The sequence below is a fragment of the Micropterus salmoides genome, unplaced genomic scaffold (genome assembly GCF_014851395.1).
Source record: "Micropterus salmoides isolate LMB-PRFRI ecotype aquatic unplaced genomic scaffold, ASM1485139v1 Ms_hic_scaffold_4, whole genome shotgun sequence".
Taxonomy (NCBI): domain Eukaryota; kingdom Metazoa; phylum Chordata; class Actinopteri; order Centrarchiformes; family Centrarchidae; genus Micropterus; species Micropterus salmoides.
Window position 1 is genome coordinate 29,204,537 of NW_024043372.1, and position 19,697 is coordinate 29,224,233.

General features: G+C 40.6%; 1 protein-coding gene and 1 long non-coding RNA gene across 2 annotated transcripts; both read right to left on the minus strand.

The window, feature by feature from the left end:
• Positions 1 to 13,166: 13,166 nt before the first annotated feature.
• LOC119885537 lies at positions 13,167 to 14,054 on the minus strand. The gene is made up of 2 exons (XR_005441362.1): positions 13,754 to 14,054; positions 13,167 to 13,308 (listed from the first exon to the last, which is right to left on the minus strand). It is a non-coding gene; the product is annotated as an uncharacterized LOC119885537 (long non-coding RNA).
• Positions 14,055 to 16,542: 2,488 nt separating this feature from the next.
• On the minus strand, positions 16,543 to 18,559 carry drd5a (dopamine receptor D5a). Its single transcript, XM_038695613.1, has one exon. The coding sequence runs from the start codon at positions 18,314 to 18,316 to the stop codon at positions 16,934 to 16,936; it is 1,383 nt and encodes a 460-aa protein (XP_038551541.1). The 5' UTR covers positions 18,317 to 18,559; the 3' UTR covers positions 16,543 to 16,933.
• Positions 18,560 to 19,697: the final 1,138 nt, after the last annotated feature.

Consider the following 19,697-nt stretch of genomic DNA (forward strand, 5'->3'; position numbering starts at 1 on the left):
AAAACACCAGTTGATGATGCATGTAGAACAAATGGAAATAAGCATTGTTCTTGAAATGCAGTGTACAGCTGATATTAAAAAGCCTAAAATCAATAATATTATCTATCAATATCGTGTTGCTTAGCTTTCAGACTTGTGTTTATACTTTTAACATTACAACAAGACTTTTAGAATGAGAACTAACAAATGTGTTTGCAAAATTAAAGTTATCTTGGGTAACATTAAGTATCTGGGATTGCTGGAGTCCAATAAAGAGCAGGTCAGAGCTGCTAACGTTACCCTGAAGTGTAATGGCATGCAAGACAAGCTCCTCTCCATTGGAGAAGTACTATAAAGTGAATGTGTTGGTTGTGCTGCTGCTTTTTAAAAATGTTTACATAACCTGTAGTGTGACTTGTGTGTAACCACATACTAATGTAGTTAGTTAATATTGTACTACTTGGCCTTGGACGTAGCGCTCAGTTACTGCTGTAGGTGGTTAGCCAGTCATGCTGCAGCTTACAATTGAGTGGATAAACAGACTATTTAGTCAATTTCAATGCCTTTGCTCTTGTCCTTTTGGTGGTTGGCATTGGAAATTAACTGAATATGTAAAGATCAACATCACTTTCTCAATTTTAAACATCCTGTTCTATATGTTGCCTAAAATCCATTAAAGCCTTGTAGAACCCAAAGGCAGACCCATTGTAGCCAGTAATGGCTCTCTTTTGGAGACTCTGTCCGAATTTTGTTGATCACTGGATCAAACCATATTTTCCATTATATTCAAAGAACTTTATTTATAGGTTAGGAACTTCATACCATTCACATTCGCAGAAACACAGCACTACCACACACGCATCACAAACCAGCAGTCAATGGTGGTTAGTAAGTAAAGCTTGCAAAGCACAATAGATACATGTTGAAATTATAGATCAAGGATTCTACCGATGTCATTAATAAAATTGGGGGATACTATATTGGTTGCCTTAGATAAGGAAAACCTTTAAACAAACATATCCCATGAGAAGGGACTAGCTGCTTTAGGGTTTCATCTTCAAGATCGCACCAACCTCCACCACCACTGAATTAATTTGTTAATTAGCCTCCCTGGTCCTTAAGATCAAATAATTCTATTTATAAGGCACATCTATGGGTTCTAGGTTTGCTCCAGATTACACCAACCTTTATATAGGTTTCTTTCATCACAACACAATTTATTCAATCCTGATAACAACCCCTTTTATCAAGAAATCCTCAAATGTTTTTAATGATGTGTGTTGCCTTTTTCAGGGAAAAACTGAGGAGTCATATTATCTAAATGGTTGTAATTCTGATTGAAAAGTCTCTCTTGAGCATGACCTGCAACAAGTATCCTTTCTTGATATGTGGATTTCGTTCAATAATCGGAGTCGTATTACCACACTATGTATACAAGAAAGAAACAGCAACATACTTGGCAGCACCCACCCGAGAGCTCTAAAATACAGCTTACCCAAAGCCAGGTTTATAGATTAAGATGCCTCTGCCATTCTGATGAAAATGTCATAGAGAAGGCCCTAGAGGTTAAACAGCACTTCTTAGAAAGGGGTTATTCAACTCAATGTGGAGATGAGACTTACCATATATCTAAATCTAGATCTGACCTATTGAAGAAAAGAAAAACATTACTCATTGTCTTGTCCTACACTCCTCAGGCTCACATTGTTATAGAACACTACTATTTTTATTTACTGAACACATTACTTAATGTTGGATTTGTTTTATTCAGTATATGCTGCACTTTGTGCGTTGTGTGACCAGACTGCTGGACTATGACCATTTTGTTAATGCCATCGTTGACAGTTTAACACATCTGTACTGAATCAAAGTTGTATGGATCAGCAAATGTTGTTACATTGAGTACTGTAGTGAAATCCATTTGACAGATACATCGTGGCAGTCTGGCATTATGGCATTATGGGACTAACAAAGGCTTGATGGAAACAGTGCAATGTGACAAAGTAATATCAAGCTCCATTTGTCGAGGAAATGCTTTGCGCTACTGAGCATGCAATCTTTCTAGAGACACAGATAAGAAACACAGAGCTTATTTATCAAAACCATGGAACAGTTCTTTTAGATCTGATTTCCATCAAGTCTTGTATCTTTCAATTTTCCTCTGCTGGTGCTTATGGCTTATAATTCTCCTAGGTCACCCAGAAATCCAGATTGTTTTTTCTGTGGTGGTGGGAAAGAATTACACTTTGCACACCTTAAGATTCACTTAAATCTCTAAATAATTTTCAGTGACTGTTTTTACAACAATTTGTATTTTATTTAACATGACTTTTTCACAGATGACCTGGATGTGAACACTCACTTTAAGGACCTGTCTCCATAGTGATCATACATGAATCTGAATAAACAACCCTGGCAGCAGTGGAAAAAGTGTGATACCACAATGTAAACAACAAACAACCTACAACAAACAAATAAAAGTTTTGTATTCAAAACTTAGTAAATACTTTATCTACATTTTTGGGAAATATAAACTGTTTTGCTTTTGGCAGAAAGTTAGATGAGAACATCTATTTTACTGTCATGTCTGAACAATAATTGTAAGGCTACAGCCAGCAGCTGGTTGGCTTAGCTTAGCATAAAGATTTTGTACCAAGCTAGCCACTTTCAGTACTTTGAGTGCAAAATTACTGTCAAATGTTAACAAAAGTAAATGTACTCATTTTGCAGGAAAACCTCCCCTGTGAGGGATATAGCATTATAAATTATATCATTAGCTTGTTTAAATACTGATGCATCAAGCAGCATTTTACTGTTGTAGCCAGGCAAGGCAGTTTTAACTACTTTATATATGGTTAGATAGTTTATTCCAGTGGTTTCCTACCCAGTGGCCACCTTCAAAGGGTCAGAAAATAAATCTGAGGGGTCATGAGGTCCCAACCAGACATTGTTTTTTGTAAGGGGTCAAAAACCAAAAAAGGTTGTGAACCACTATTTTTTTTTTAGCATTTATCCAATTTTTGTGTAAAATCTTAAGGTAAGAAGTAACTTTCAAATAATTATAGTGGAGGGAAAAGTACAAAATTTCCCTCATTAGAGCCAGAGTTCATGCTTCTGCTGCTGCACTGAACATGGTCTCACTTTTGCCTGACCTAGCATATTTCCTTATCGCCACAATGTTCTCTCTTACCAAATCAAGACACACAGTCTCCCCTTCACAGTCACAGACACAAACACACACACACACATACACACACACAGACACATAAATATCCGCTGCTGTGTCAGTTGACAGGGCCTGCAACCTGATTCCTCAGAGGGCAGCAAAGCCACTACCCACCTACCTGCCACTGATAAAACATGGCTGACTCCCCGTGTCGTCACAGATCAACCCTCAGAGAGACAGCACAGCACCATGGATTCAGTTACACCGCCTCTACTCTCTGTCCGCTCCCCCCAACGCCCTGCTCCTACTTCAAATGATGACATGGTGTGAGAAAGAGGGCCCTGCTTGTTTTGTGAGGGCATTCTCCAAGGATTATTCCCCATCGGACATTTTATTTGCTCCCTTGCTGCAGGACAAAATGAATTATTTATACTCAGCACCATTTCATAAAAAATAGAGTTTACTTGTTTACCTGCTGTCCTTGCCATACTCTTGGAGGTGTTGCAAGTGCTTTTTTTCACTCTCTTTGACATTGACGTAGGCATATATGGTGGAGGAAGTGCACATTTCTTGGTAGTCCTTCATGACTAATTTACAATGTTGCAATTCAATTGTTATAGGATTTAATGTAATTCCAGGAAATGATGTGATGTCTGTCAGTGGATCAGAAATAGATAGTTATTACCTGACCAGGATACAATGTGACTGTCAACCTCTCACATCTATAAACTGCACACTTGATTGTGTTGGTAGCTGATACAACAATGACATCATCAACAGTGGTCTTGTGGGACTCGTGGCAATTAGAAATTAGCAGGGAAGTATCTCAGATTATAATTGCATACATGCAGACAGCACAAGCAGCAGACTAATCTGCCTTTTGATGAAATCGCAGATCCAAACAATTAGTGCCTGAATGAGGTTTGGAGAACATGATAACATACATGTTTGACATGATGGCTGCTCCTGTGTAACCTCTCTAGTATCTCTGGAGTGTATACGTGTTTATGGGTTATTTTTTTTGTGTGTGTGTGTGATTGTTCTGGAGCAGCTGTACAGCTGAGGTCCAGTGCACAAACTGCTGCCTCAGTGTAAGACGCTCTTTCGCAGATGGAGAGAATGAAGACAACATGTAAAGCAACATCTGTTCACCTCATCTCAGAGGCCCCTACTGAACCAGGAGACAGTGTTTCTGAAGCCTTCAGAGACATGCTCGCACAAATTTGCAAGGCTCTTTGTTGTTGACATTGCTTGACGCAAGTGGGGTTGAAAGCTTGACAATCCAATTGCAGCATGTTGTACTGAATAAGCAGCTAATGCCCGGTGATGCATACAGAACATCCGACAGTGTTGATGCTATCATAGCCAACCTGTTTCTGTCGAGAGCTGTCTTACTCTCTGCACATTTTATCCGTAACCCCACTGAAAATCACATAATGGGGAATTCAGCTAGGTGTATAAGCTATACTCTGAAAAATAGGACTATTAGAGTTATGGCACATTAATGATTTTTGCTACTTCAAGCACAACATAGCAGCACAGTTTCTCACTGGTCAGCACTGTCGCCTCACAGTAGGAAGGCTGGGGCGGGGCCTTTCTGTGTGGAGTTTGCATGTTCTCCCCTTGTTTGCATGGGTTTCCTTCAGGTGCTCCGGTTTCCCCCACCATGTTAGGTTAATTTCTCCAGTCAGTGCCCTTGACCAAGGCACTGCGCTTAACCTTTTAAGAAGTCACACAAGGTCAATCTCCTCATTAGGAGGAGTACGTTATAGTAATAAAGGGGTTCAAATATGCTGCATACAAAATGGAATGAGCTCCCAAAAATATGAAGCTACATTCTGTTATTTCACTTGAACATGAACTGAAAAGTTGGCAGCCCTGGTTATCTTGATATTCTATCTGTCCCAGATTAGGCTAAAACATAAACTAATACTAAATAACAATAATACATTTCAGCAATTTACTCTATTTCCAATTCACTCATGTAAAAAGTATATTCAACATGACAATTACATGTAATAGGAATCTGAAAAAGAGTTATTATATCATGATTATTGTCAAGCTGACATTAATAGCTTGATCTATCTGAAGACCTGTGTTCACACTGCACTATTTTATACAGTTAGGACTCTTTATCACACTAAAGCAGCATCAACCATTAAGTATATTATTTGATAAGAAATGATTGTAAAATTTTTACTCCAGTTCCTTCTCAGAAGAAACGGCAGATGTTCTTTGCAGACACTAAACAGCATAATAAGCAGGCGGAGAGACTGTTGTGGTGGGAGGAAAATATTGCCGGTAGCTGAATGACTGGCAGAAGCAAGCTTATTAGGAGTACCAGTGGGATCTGACTCTAACTCTTTTGTCATTGAAAATATCTGCGCATAGATTTGCAGAGGGGAGATAAATGTTAATTAATTAATATTTACAGAGCATATTCAGTTTCCTTCATACATGACGCTCACATGCTAAACAACCACAGTTGTCGGAAATGAGCAAGGCCAGACATACCCACCAACAAGGCCAAAAAACCCAGACATAATAGTCAATAAAGTTTTTTTTTTATTATGTCAGAAGCAATTCAAACTAATGTGTGATTTGTTTGAATCAATCAAGAGCGATTCTAGGATCAGACCTTTACAGGAGCTCAACCCTAAAGATAATGTGACATATAACAATCGTGACGTCACTATCTGTCCTCTTTCTCCATGCGCTGACAATCACACAAAAGATGCTGCATTTTAGCAACAAAAATAATAAGTGGCTGTAGCTCAGGGGGTAGAGCAGTCATCCACTCATCAGAAGGTAGGTGGATGATCCCTGACTCCTCAAGTCTGTATTTTAAAGTACCCTTGGGCAAGATATTGAATATATATATATATATTTTGAACAAGGTTACAAGGTGTTTTAATAAAGAATTTAAAAGATGCCAATGTTGAAGCCTGTCTGATTTCAAAAGGCAGGTGTTCCACAGTCTGGGGTCTGTAACAGCAAAGGCCTTTGGTGACAAGCCGGGATAGACGAATAACTAGCAGAGCTGCATCCACCATTCTCAGAGAACGCCCAGGCATATAGGGAGTCAATAAATCTTTTACGTAATTTGAGGTTAGGCCATTTAAAGCTTGTGAAGTGAAAATTTAAAAATCATTACAGAATAAGAAAACAGAACAAACCAGAGAAAGATGTGGAAGGTTCCTATGCTTCAATTCCCTGTCAATAAATGTAAACATACCATAAGATATCAAAATAAGACACATTGTGACTACTTTAGCTAAATTAATAAAGCACATCAGTCAGCCAATTAGATGGCAAGTGTACAATGCAGACAGACTTTAGCCAATCATCTCTGAAATATCATTTGCAAAAAGAGTATGCACACACTGATTGAGATTCAGTTCCACAAGTCTCCACTCACATTTGCAAATAGTTCTGCTAAGAAAAATAACAATGCAGGACTCTGTCTAGGCCCTGTTATTGGAATGAGTACACTTTAAACTGATTGAATTGAATACAATAATGGCCATATAAAGTGACAACTGGATAGATAATCATGATTTGTTTTACAGATATTCATGTCCCAGATAAATCCATTTCATCTAGCGCCATCATCGTTATGACAAAGTTTTAATTTGTCCATTACTTTGGATAATGACTGAATAGCTCTAAAACTAATGATATTCTAGTGGGCGCCCCAGTAGCTCACCTGGTCCAGTGCGTACCACATACGAAGGTTGAGTCCTTACTGAGTCCTGCCCTCTCTGCCTTTCCTGTCTTTATCTAAACTTTAAATGTGAGAAAAAAACCCAAATGACATTCCCATCAGTCTCAGCTGTACTTTGTGTGTTAGCGCTAATTAGTAAATGTTGGCATTGCCATTGTGTTCATGTTAGCATTTACCACAAAGCACATCCGTGCCTACGTGCAGCCTCACAGAGCTGCTAGCATGGCTGTAGACTCTTACTCCTGTTCATCTATAAATGTGGTCCATGTTTAAATAATTATGAAATAATTTGGACAACTGTGACTAATCTGCTATTACATTTTATGGTAACAGACTGTATCACGGCAGATGATCAAGTTTGATTACAATTTATCACAGTCTTCTCTCTGCAGGTTCATTGTTCATGCTAATAAAAGAATGCTAAAATATTTAATATAAGTTGTCTGCTGCAGCCAGGATAGATGTTGATAAAGAATACCTGATCGACTGAGTGATTGCGGTAGAAGCTAAATTCAATATTCCAAGCACTTTGTTAACTAAAATGTATAAAAGAGCCAAAAGACTAATTTATTAGCTGCGCCCAACTACATGATCATTCTGGAAACTGCCATATTGTCCACAAAGTCCGTTTCCCTCACATACTCAATAGAGAAGGTCTTAGTTTGGTCTCTTCAAAGCAGCTCATAAATCAACTCTGTCCATCATCGCAGGTGATATCACGCAGGAGACAATGACTCATACAGGTCTCCTCTGGAATAATAGCTTTTATGATAATGAATCATTGTGCCACCATCATGGCAGTAATTGCTGTCACATTTGTCTCATCACTATGGAGTCACAATGGAGGAACGCACGGTCACGTTAGTTTGCTGTTAACCTGAAGGGGACAACCTGGAGCGCCCGAGACATTTCCTTTTCCTTTAAAGATGGCTGTTGACCTTACCTTCTTGTTACCATAAACACACGTGGTAGTTGGTGTAATCTTTTTTTTTTTTTTTTACGTTTTCTAGGATACAGCCAAGTAGTGAAAGCATTTTTTGTGGCTTTGTTTCATAATCATTACATACCTCATTTCCCAAATGTTTCCGTTTTACCAAGCAGAGAGCAGCACTGCTGTCCCACAAACAGGCTACAGCTGGAGAAGAAAATATACCAACATGACAAATCAAAGATGAATTCAGTGCATTAAATCTCTAAATTTTAGAAGACAATACAAGAGAAGACAATTATGCTACTACGGTATATTCTACATTTCAATTTAGAAAGATCATAGGATCATTGTTCCAACACATCATGATATGAGAGACACATTGATCAGACAAATAACTAGTTCAAATTAAATCAAATTACATTAACTGAGTTCATAATTTGCATTATTGGCATTAATCAGTCTGAGCTGACAGACTGGCCTCTTGCTGATCAGTGCAATAAATGTGCACATGACCCCTTTCATATGAACTATAATTTCCTGGAGAGCAGCCATCCATTATCACTGTCTGATAGATGGTAATGAGGAAGTGTTGAGGGATGCAGAGCCACTGAACAGAAGATCCCCAGATGATTGATTTACAGCCACAGAAAGTGTTAAAGTTGCCGACCTACAGCTCATTGTACCTACAGGTATTCAGTGTCGCTGCACAATTGCCCTTCCTTCAGGAACTTTCATTGGTCAGTGGGGAGCATTTTTACCTCATACAGTAAATGTTTTCATCCTTACCATAAAACTATATAACTCTTGCCTCACTGCCTTCGCTCTCATATTGACTTGGTGCAGACTATTTGCCCAGTGGTCCTTCTGATGAAACAATTCACTGACAAGCCATTAGGACCTGCACACACAATTTTCAACTGTGACTTTGTTCACCATTACCTATGCGATTACTTCTTATCTGATAGAATAAAATGTCACACAGAAGCACAATGCAGAGGCATTTTCTTCCGATTATGACTTTAGTATCATTGCTGGTTATCACATTATTTCCTGCTGTGAATCTCATAAACATGACTTTGGCATTTCATAATAACAAGAAAATTATCTCACAGCGTTATCTCATATTTATAAAAAATGCCGTCTTGTAATTATGAGAATAGGATCTGTCAGTTTTCAGTGTTGTCTATACAGAATGTACTTTTGACATGAACAGTCCCAGTGATTTCTGATTCCTGTACAACATGACTGTTTACTTTATAATGACAATTAAATTTTTTTCTTCCCAGCTTTTTCTGTGAGAGATGGTGCCCTGTGTGCTTCTGAGCACCCTTCAGGACTTATATTAATATATTATATAATATTTTAATCAAAATCTGATGACAGTTGTGGGACGTTTGCTCATGTTGCCTCTTTTATTAGCACTGGTAATCAAATTTGATAAAACCGCATCACACACAGTCCTGATGGAGCAGATTAGCTACTGATTAAATAAAATAAAATAATAAAATAATATGCAAGGATGTTTTTGTTTTCTCCAAGCTTTGATTGTTGCACATTGAATCATAAATATTTGAGCTTATAGAGAAACAGAAGGATACAATTTCAGACTTCCACAAACCAGGGAAAAAATATTAAGAAGTTATGTCAAAGAGTGAAATGGCGATGGCGGTTCATAGGTGTCTTTTATTAACATGCTTTTTTCTCATAATCTGTGCTTTTAATATGCTATAATTCTATATTGTTTTATTCTTTGCTTAAAGAAACATTCTTGATAAGTTGATAAGTTTCATATTACTGGCAGCTTGTCCAGGGTGTACCCTGCCTCTCGCCCAGTGTTAGCTGAAATTGGCTCCAGTCCCCGACAACCCTGCACAGATAAGCGGATATAGATGATGGATGGAAGTTTCATATTGCTTTACATTTCACACATACACATTTCAGCCTGGATTACAAATGAACTCCGGCCAAAAATGCAACAATATAGTATTTCCACCCTTGGATTATATGCTCATGATTTTCAAAGATCATTGTTAACAATGTACCTTCGTCCTTTATGGCATCTCTGCATTACAGACTATCACAGGATGAAAACAAACAGAGAAGATGTCAGAAAGAGGGTGTAACAAAGTATGAAATCCTCCAAACATTGTCTTTGCATATCTAGGCATCCTGCATCAGCAGGACAGAGCAGGAGGTTTTTTTCTGCCCACGTTAGAGTTAGTGCATGACACAGGGCAACCGTACAGAGTGGAGCAGTGGCCTTTTGGGAAAAGAGACACCAAGATCACTGAAAGTAACTTAAAACCTGAGACTGCGTCAGAGATAGGAAGCAGATGGGATGGCAGCGAGAGTTGAAAGGAGTTTCAAAGAGCAAAAGGCATACTGATATGCAACAGTGGCATGGTGATCTGAACCTCATTAAGACACGTTCTTTTATCATGAGAATAAAACATGCCATCATTAAAATGTAGGCGTTGTTGAAATCGTCTCTTTGGTACACGGAAGTGTAGGTGTGCGAGAAGGGGACGGGAGGAGGAGGCGTGACACTAATATTGTCAAAGTTATTCCCAGTTCAGTGGTGGACTGTCTGATAAAACAGGTCAAACTTGATTTTTAATTTTGCGCTGCGCTCATGGACCTATGATAAGCTCAAATTGGTGTCACGAAACAGGAAGCTAAACTGGCTCTCTGCTTTTCCTTAGATGACCGGAATCATTTGAAGACAAAAAAGGAAGCATGCTGAAGAGTGAGAGGAGATAGGGAAACGAACAAAAGATGTTGTGTGCGTTTGTGTGTGTGTATGACAGAGAAAAGAGACAGTGAAGAGAGTTTTAAATGTGTGTGTGGTATGCACATGTGTGTGTGTGTGTATGTGTACGTGTGTGCAGGAGGATGGAGAGTGATTTTGATGAATGTGTCCTGACGGATGGTGTAACCCCCCTAAGCCTGCCTCCACTTCCTCTCCAGCCCTCCTGTCACGGCTGGATATCGAGGTCAAACCACCTTTCATATCTGTTCCACACTGCAAGGACACAATACAAAAAGAAGTAAACAGCTCAACCCCTGGGAATGCTGCTGCTTTCTCATTTTTTACTCAGTTAGTCAACAATTTCTCAAAAAAGTGCCTAAGTGCTTGATGATTTCTTTCTTTGTAAGTCAAAAATGATCAGATTAAAAAATTTAAAAAATAATCTTGGAAATATTTAGTATCTTCATTTCAGTTAGAGTTAAATTACATTAGCACACAGCTCCATGCACAAGTTATGGTAAGTTATGGAAATGTGAAAGGATGACCTTCAATTATACCCTGCATATGAGGCCAGGTTTTTAAAAATGCAGCTTCAAAGTGCACCAATCCTTCAAGTTTGATCAAAATTACACCAGTGTCGCCTGTGATCTTGACTTTAATCACAGTCTGCTGAGATGTCACTGAGATGCCACCTACGTTTCAAGTCTGACAGACACAACCCGATCTACAGATTCTCCCGTCCTCACCCATCTTTCATCTCAACGGGGGAAACACTGATCAGAAACAGGATGGAGGTGGGAGGTCAACAACACTGAAGCACTGGCTCAGGGTTTCAGTTAACAGGCTTTCATCTCAATGTCATTGAATCTAATTCCCTTGGCAGCTATGTGAATTTAGGGGGAAAAAACACATTGTCTTAATTTCTGGAAAACAGCATTGTCTTTAGAGTTACAGCAAATGTATATGTCTATATCTATATTACATTTCCTTCCCTGCCTGAGTTATGTGATATGGGTTTGCAGTGGCAGATTGGCCGTTGGGAGAGTCGGGGGATTTCCCGGATTTCCCATCAACTTGACCAGTGGCAGCTATATTTTAGCAAGCTTCTTCTTATAATCCTAATCCAGCAAGTAGGAGAACCGGCGCAACCACCATATCCTCTCTCTCCACAAGCAGAGGTAGCATGGTGCATGAGGTTTTGTTCTGTTTTTTGACCGGTGTCAACTTCCACTAGGAGCCCCTCAGCATTTCAGCAGCTGAGCGTTCAGCCTGTCCCACGTTAATGACTTGTTTTTATTTTGTCCTTTTGTGCTTCCACTACCTTCTTCACAGCTCTCTCTGTGGTCCACTTTTGTTCCGTCATCACACAGGGAGCATTTCAGAAAAAGTCTGCCTGATTTTGCTGACATTTTGTTGATTTGGTGATTAGTGCTTGCTTTATGCGCGTCTACATATGATTAAATAGGCTATGTAGTTATCTTTTATCTTTTTCTTAACTGTGTTTATTGTTTAGATGTGATTGGCAGTCTGCACAGGGTATTTTATTTTGAAAATTGACAGGATTCTCCTCCGTTTTATGTCTGACTTCCTGCCCAGTTCATGTTCTCTGGGCTGTTTGACTGAAAATACACTGGCTATGATTCACTCTGGAGCAGAGCGGAGAGACACTTCTGGGACGCACTGCTTCTGGTCTGAGCACAGACTAGAATGGCTGTTTTGTGTCTAGCCTTGTACATTTGTATGTGCTATGGTTAGTGTAGCTAGCCTAGGCTATTTCTCTGGAATTTTTGAGGGTGCACCCATAGCCTGAGAATACCTTGAAAACTCAATATTCACATAGGCTACTTTAGTGATCAGTCCCAAAAGCCATGGCACATGGCAAAGACTTTACCTGGATTGGTACCTGTTACATCAACAAATAGGGTTAGTCCCCAAAAATTAGTGGTTTGGTGGTTTGTGTGAACAAGTTGGCCTGGGGTCAAGCCAAATTCCCAGCCTGAATTATTGTGCCAGTCCGCCCCTGTGGGTTTGTAAATATTTTCTGCATTTACACGACTTAAACTGTTTTCTGTATATTCTGAATAATTACAGGACCATGAACTTTACAAGGAGATATATTTTGAGACATTATTTGCTCCACTTGTCCCTGTGTTGAGGTGGGGAAGGTAACTAAGTACATGTGCTAGCTTACAATTCAAAAAGGTACTTTACTTGAGTATTTCCATTTCATGCCAATGTATACTTCTACTCCATTACATTTCAGTAGGAGATCTTGTACTTTTTACTCCACCTCATTACAATAGTTAGTCACTTAATTTATAACAACAAAATATGATGCGATATTAAAGATTATACTGCCCAACAGTATGTAAAGTGGTTCAAATTAATTCCACGTCAATCAGCTTCTACATTACAGTTCTGTGTATGCATTAATGCTTCAATAGTCCAATGACGTCCAATTTTGAGTTACGTGTACTTGAGCTTGTCCATTTTATGCAACTTTCCACTTTCATTTCAGAGGGAAATATAGTACATTTAATTAAACATTTTACATTTACAACTTTATGCATTGGTGTAGATTCAATTTCCTAAGCATTAATCGAGTCCACGCAAGAGATTTTCTTAAAACAAATGTAATTTAATAAAACTAAGATATACACAAATGGACAAACTCCTATAGACTGGAACACCCAAGAAGTAGATCAGCTGAAGACCCTCCCATGTTGGCCAATTGCCTGCTGAGGGTCAGCCAGGACGGCCTGCAAGAAAGTGGGAGGGGCATCACAATAAAATCATTAAAAGTAAAACTTTGCTTGTGCATTGATGCTTCAGTATAATAATCTATAAACGTCTGCTTAGGTTAAAGTTAGGTGGCATGTTTTCTGCAGTACTCAGAAAGTGTGACAACAAGCTTGTCAATATTTAAATATGTATTGAAGCGTTTAAATACTAAAATATGAAATAAAATTATTAAATGCTTTTCAAAGCCAAAGTCTAAGCAATTGACTATAGTATATTTATCAGTATGATTACCGCTAGTAACTTCAACAGTAATGAATAAACACAGCATCCAAGAGTAAAAAATTTGCTGCATAAGCTAACAAAGCTAACCAGTGGGGATCTGCCATCACAAACATAACAACAAACAGACAAGACAGTACTGACCTATCATTTGTGTGAAACAGCAACGCTAAGGTTACTCACCTGCACCTCAACCTGCGTGTCGGTTTTCATTTCTTTCAAATCTCTGAGGTTTCTCCAGCATTGAAACGCCTCACCGGTGTTAACATGTTGTGGGGAAGGGAAGGTACACGCCACTTTCTTTTTTTATGATTTAAAGAGCCAGGCTGTGTAGAAAAAAGTGAGACAGAGAGCTAACGAACCGTGACGAAATATTTGCTGATTAAACAAAAAGTGCATTGGATTACAATCGCTTACTCTCCCTTTAAGTATGATTTTGAATGCAGGACAATTATTTGTAATGGTGTATTTAACATTGTTGTATTAGCACTTTTACATAAAAATAATGCACAAACAATTTAGCATTAAGCAAAAATGTATTAAAACTAATGCTGCAGAGCCAGAGATATCATCTCTTTTATTCCACGCATTCTTCTTCCTTGTGAAAAGCTGGCGCTTACATTACCGACAGTTTGGATTCTGGAGTATTCTAATCTAGCTTCAAGCCGCTAGCGGAGTGGGCTACAGAATTTCAAATTCAAATTTAATTCATCAGATTTTAAGCATCCTCCTTTGGGGCCATAAAGGGCTTTAGACAACTTTTTTCCACTGATGCAGTAGTACTCCACAAGACGTATAAACAGAATTTGATGTGTAAAATTGGAGGAATTTCCCTTTAAGTAAAGGCTCTCTACTTCTTTCATCCCTGCCTGTGTATCTCACGTAAATGACAGTGAACGCAGCATAAGGCAATGCATGGATAAACACAAGTTTTTTTTTTAGATGTATTATATTGTTTAAGATTAATTAATTGTTTGTCACGATTTACATTACTATACTGCTGCAAACTGCTTCTTGTGATATTATATATTAGTCTACATAATATAGACAACAAGGGCACCTGAGGTAATTGGCACAGACTTTATTTTTCAACATTATGTATTATAGCTGCAACATGCATCTTTTTGCTCTCAGACAGGGAGTCTACTCTTATTCCTGCTCTTCTCACATCAGTTTCCAAATTCTTTTCACTCATCTCTACTTTTAAAAAAACCTTTAAGCATTGTAGATAGGGGTAAAGTTGCCAGCATCCAAAATGAAAGTCCATTTCAGGCAAATGGTAGGATTGAAACATTTAGTTTGAAATAAATGTGAACGGTGAAGGAGACAGTAGGTTTTGTTATTGTCTGGCAGAAAGACTGATTGCTGTTGGCAGTTAGACAGAGAGTAGTTAATGAGGTATTTTGATATTCACTGGCTTTAAGTAGCCTACTTGCATAAGGGAAGTATCTATATGGTCCTGATATTGGTTCAAAGAAAAAAAAGCTAAATCGGAGTACAGATCAAGAGTATACACCAGCATGAAGAGCAGAGCTGCTTCTTCAGGATTTACCTACACAGTTGTACCACTGTTATCAGCAGGATTGAAACCTCTCTGCCCGAGGAAATATATCAGATGTCTGAACCTGTGGAAGACAGGTCAGTCTAACACGCAGTAGTGTGGATGTAGCCTAAGGAAATGTCCTGGAGGAGAGCACAGCAGCCTCTACTATGCACACCACATAATCACAATGTCCCCAGCTTGAGGCCGCTGGGAACCTCTGTGGCATGTCATACCTCACTCTTTGTTTTTCTGCCAACATTTCCGGACACTCTTTCAGTGTCAAACAGTCAATAGGAGGCAACATGACCCAGAAAACAAGCTTTAAAAAGATGAATGTTCCGTGGTGGGCATGCATGAGAGAAAAGTCACTGCTGAGTATGGGTAAAACGAAAGTTAAACTAAAGGTTAAAATCTTCCAACACTGCAAAGTCTGTCCATTTGTGACACCCATAAACACTAATGTGACCTTCAGGAAGATACCAGAGCACTCTGTTCCTCTCAGCATGACAGCATTTTATTAGGCAAATGATGACACACTTCACTGTTTAAAGGACAGTAGTATACATTCATATCAGGTCATCTGTACAGTACAAAGATAGAGGGATGTGTGGGAGAGGTAATGTATGACATCCAGTTGTGTTGGCCTAGTGGCCTCACGTGTGTGTGGGGTGTGTGTGTGTGTGTGTGTGTGTGTGTAGGCTTTCTGTAGCATCAATTCCTCTAGTCAACAAAAGGCTGCAGCCGTACTGGGTCACTGATTCACTCCTTGAAATCTTTGGTCATTTAGGACAGTCTTGATTCTTTCTTTTCTTTTGTTAGTTCAATAAGAGCTGACTGTGGTCGATGAAGCACAACCCATCAGTCGTTTTGGCCTCAATGAGAAAGGAAAGATCACAGAAAAGAGTTAGAGTTTTGACTCATACAATGACTGCTGATTCTGGTCAAAATTCTTTGATTTTATTCAGTGATTCCAGTGTAAATGGGCTCACTTTTATGCATTTATAGCATTGGGTTTTGTGCCTTTTACATCATGTTTCGCTCCATCAAAGCCTCGGACTGTCTGAGCCTGGATCAAACTGCATAATACTCCATGAGGTGCAAAGCAGGTGTGCTGGAGGAGTCACTAGGGTGGATGCAGTGGGCAAACACTTTAATACTGCATTTTGGCATCATGTAACTTAAACTCCACGCAACACATTCCTTTCATGTCTCAAAACTCTACTTTGAATAAGCTATAAGGCGCTGAAATGACTGCATTTGAGTAGAATTTTCTTGGTTGCACTGTCTGTAAGGCTGCCCTCAGTTTTCATACTCCGTGGAAAGACGGGCACTGGACGCACACGGGGATTTAAGCAGCAAAGATTTCCGTTTCCGTTATGATTCCTCAAGAGAGTTTGTGCCCCCCCCCCCCCCCCCAAGTGGGTGGACATGAGACAAGGACGCTCCTAGTGAAGCCTTCCAGTAAACAACAGCTTGAACTACACTGAACCTTTGAACAAATTAACACAGACTTCACTTGTCATGTAAATAAACACCTACACATCACTTTTTTTCAGAACAGGACAACAACATCACATCTCATATATGACGCAAAGCGGCGGCAGGGTGGCCCGGTGGCTACAGAGACATGCGCCCTGCTGAAGTGTCCATGAGCAAGTCACTTGATCCCTCCCCAGCTGCAAGGGGCGCTGTTCAGGAGCTCAGTACACCCTGACCTGTGGCTCCCTGTGGTAGGGAACTTCTGGTACAAAGGAACTGAAATGAACTATGACATTATTAGCAATACATCCAATTACGCACGGGGAGACACAAAGGTGGAGTCAGTGTAATCCATTGGGTGTGAACGGTGACATCCTATCGAGACTGATATCTGCCTCGCAGTCCTCCAAGTCACAAACCGAGTCGGTGGCGTTTTCATTGTTGTGAGAAAACTGTGAAATCCTGTCAAAAGTCTCTTCCTGCTCAATACATTCAACCACGTTGGGGATCATGTTGACATAGGCGTTCGCGATTTCCTTGTGGATGAGGGTGTCTTGGTTATATGAAACCAGCTCGTTGCTGATGTTAACAGTTTCCACGGGTGTGTTGGAGCAGAAATTACGACAGCCCAAGAGGCTGGCGAAGGCCTTCCTGAACTCGGCGTTGAAGGCGTAAATTATGGGGTTCATGGAGGAGTTGGTCCAGCCGAACCACACGAAGACGTCGAAAGTCGTCTCGCTGACGCATGGCAGACCTGCGTCCCGGTCTGTGGACGGTCTGTCGCAGAACGGGACCATACAGTTTAGGACGAAGAAAGGTAACCAGCAACAAACAAAGACACCCATAATCACCGAAAGAGTTTTGAATACTTTGGTTTCCCGTTTGATCGACGTTTTCAACGTGTTGTGGTGTTGGCACTCTATTCTGTTGGTCCTGCAACTTTGCGCGTGTTCTGCCGCTCTCTCCAGGGAGGCAATCCTTCTAATTTGTATTTGTGCAATCCGATATATTCTGGTGTAAGTCACAATCATAATTGCCACGGGAATGTAGAAACTTATCAGAGAAGAAGATATAGCATACTCTCTGCTCAGGCTGGAGTCGCAGTTTTCCTCCATCTGCCGACTCGTGGAAGAGTTGTGCGTCCCAGCCATTTCGTCATCGCTGGCTTTGTGCCAGTTTAGCTGGACCGGTATGAATGAAATGAGCACAGACAACGTCCAAGTGATGCTAATCATTACAAAGGCAACTCGCTGGGTCATTTTCCTCTCGTAGCGGAAGGGGCTTGAGATGGCCCAGTATCTATCCACGCTGATAATACAGAGGTTGAGGATGGAGGCGGTGGAGCACATAATGTCAAAGGCGACCCAGACGTTACAGAAAGTTCCAAACGGCCAATACCCCGCCACCTCTGCCACAGCTTTCCAGGGCATCACCAGGATGGCCACGAATAAATCCGATAGAGCCAGGGAGACGATGAAAATGTTGGTGACTTTGGTCCGCAGGTGCCGAAAGCGCAGCACCGCGGCGCAAACCAGGATGTTCCCCAGCAAGGTCCACAGGATGAGCAGGGACAGCAGACAGCCCGTCACCGTACGCACGACCATATCCTTCTTCCCGTCGTTAGTTGCCTCCGTTTCGGTGCTGTTCCACATAATCTCTCCGAGGGGTGCCGGTACAGAGTCAATCCCCTGCACCGATGAGAGATACTTGGCTGGGTTCTCCATGTGTCTCTTCAAGTAAAACTGCAGTCCATTGCTCCGTGCGCGGGGACGGGCGCAGTTATGATCCACTCACCATATTGTCCCCGTTGACCCGCTCGGCTGCCAGCCTGATGTGGAGTGCAAAACAGACAGAAAGAGAGGAGTGAGCGCATTAAAATTGAGCCGAGTGACTTGCCAGGTGAGCTGAGGGGCTGAAACGCAGCAAACAGTGGCGGGCGCATGTTGCAGCCTTGCAGGTCCGGTCGTCTGACCTGGTTACCTCTGTGAATATCTCAGTCCAAGATATCCTTAGCGCGGTGTGGGTGAGGAGGGAGTCCCTACAGCCTAAGATACACACACACACACACACACACACACGCCTCCCTTGTGCATGGTGTTACGCACAACAGTGTACTGCGTTATTTAGAAAAGGGGTGTGAGGAAGTCGTCAAAATTTTAAGGGTTTTCCGTCGGTGCAAACTTCAAAGTGTGTCATTCCAAACTCTAAATCTTTCGAGGGCTGTCTAATAATTGTGGCTTGTCTATCCTCTCAGGTATGTATGTGTGTGGACTATATAGACAAGAATATTAAAAAGCAGCTACTGGGTGCATTTGCATTTCATCATGTAGCCTACTCTATAGGTGGCAGACACACCCAACCAAGTTCATTCAAGAGGAGGTGGCCTCACATGCAGTCCAAAGTTATAGCACAGACAGAGCTGTCCATGGTGCTGAAAAAGCAAACAGCCTGGAACATGCTCTATCTATCTATCTGATTTGATTTATACTTCTTTACCAGCACCATAACCTGCTAGACTCCCCTATAACTAAAATTGGAACACCAGTTAAACCACCAAAACCCTTTTTAAACACATTTTCAGACTGATATAAAAAGCCACGTTTATTTGTAATGCATGCGCATTCACGAAAAAAGCCAATGGGTCTTTTTAAATATAGAAAAATCAGTATTTTCTCAGACTCTCTCTGAGTACTGTCGGATTTTTGCCCTCTGACGACCGCCGACTGGAGGTCATAGCTCATCCACTTTTCAGAGTTGCCTGAACAGGTGAGTCACATTCACACTCTCAGCGGGCATGTCAAGCCAGGAGGTCCGCGCGCTCTGTGCACCGTCGTATGTCTGTGCAGCAGCAGCAGCAGCACCGTTTCCGGCTTTGAAACGTCACGGATATTTTTAGATATGTCTGCGTGCCTGTCAAATCGTTCTGACACTACGTCAAAATAATCCCCCGACGCCCGATGCCAAAATCTCTGGAGTAGCCTAACCTATAATCCCTGGATGTCATGACAGGAGGCAACAGGCAACCTGTGTCCGACACAACATTTTCTTTAGATACAGACAGATGTTACCACATCCAGTGAATTAATATGTTGAAAGATGAAAAGT

Excerpts from the sequence above, each read along its gene's own strand:
- drd5a (XM_038695613.1), bottom strand. The coding sequence starts at position 18,316 with ATGGAGAACCCAGCCAAGTATCTCTCATCGGTGCAGGGGATTGACTCT.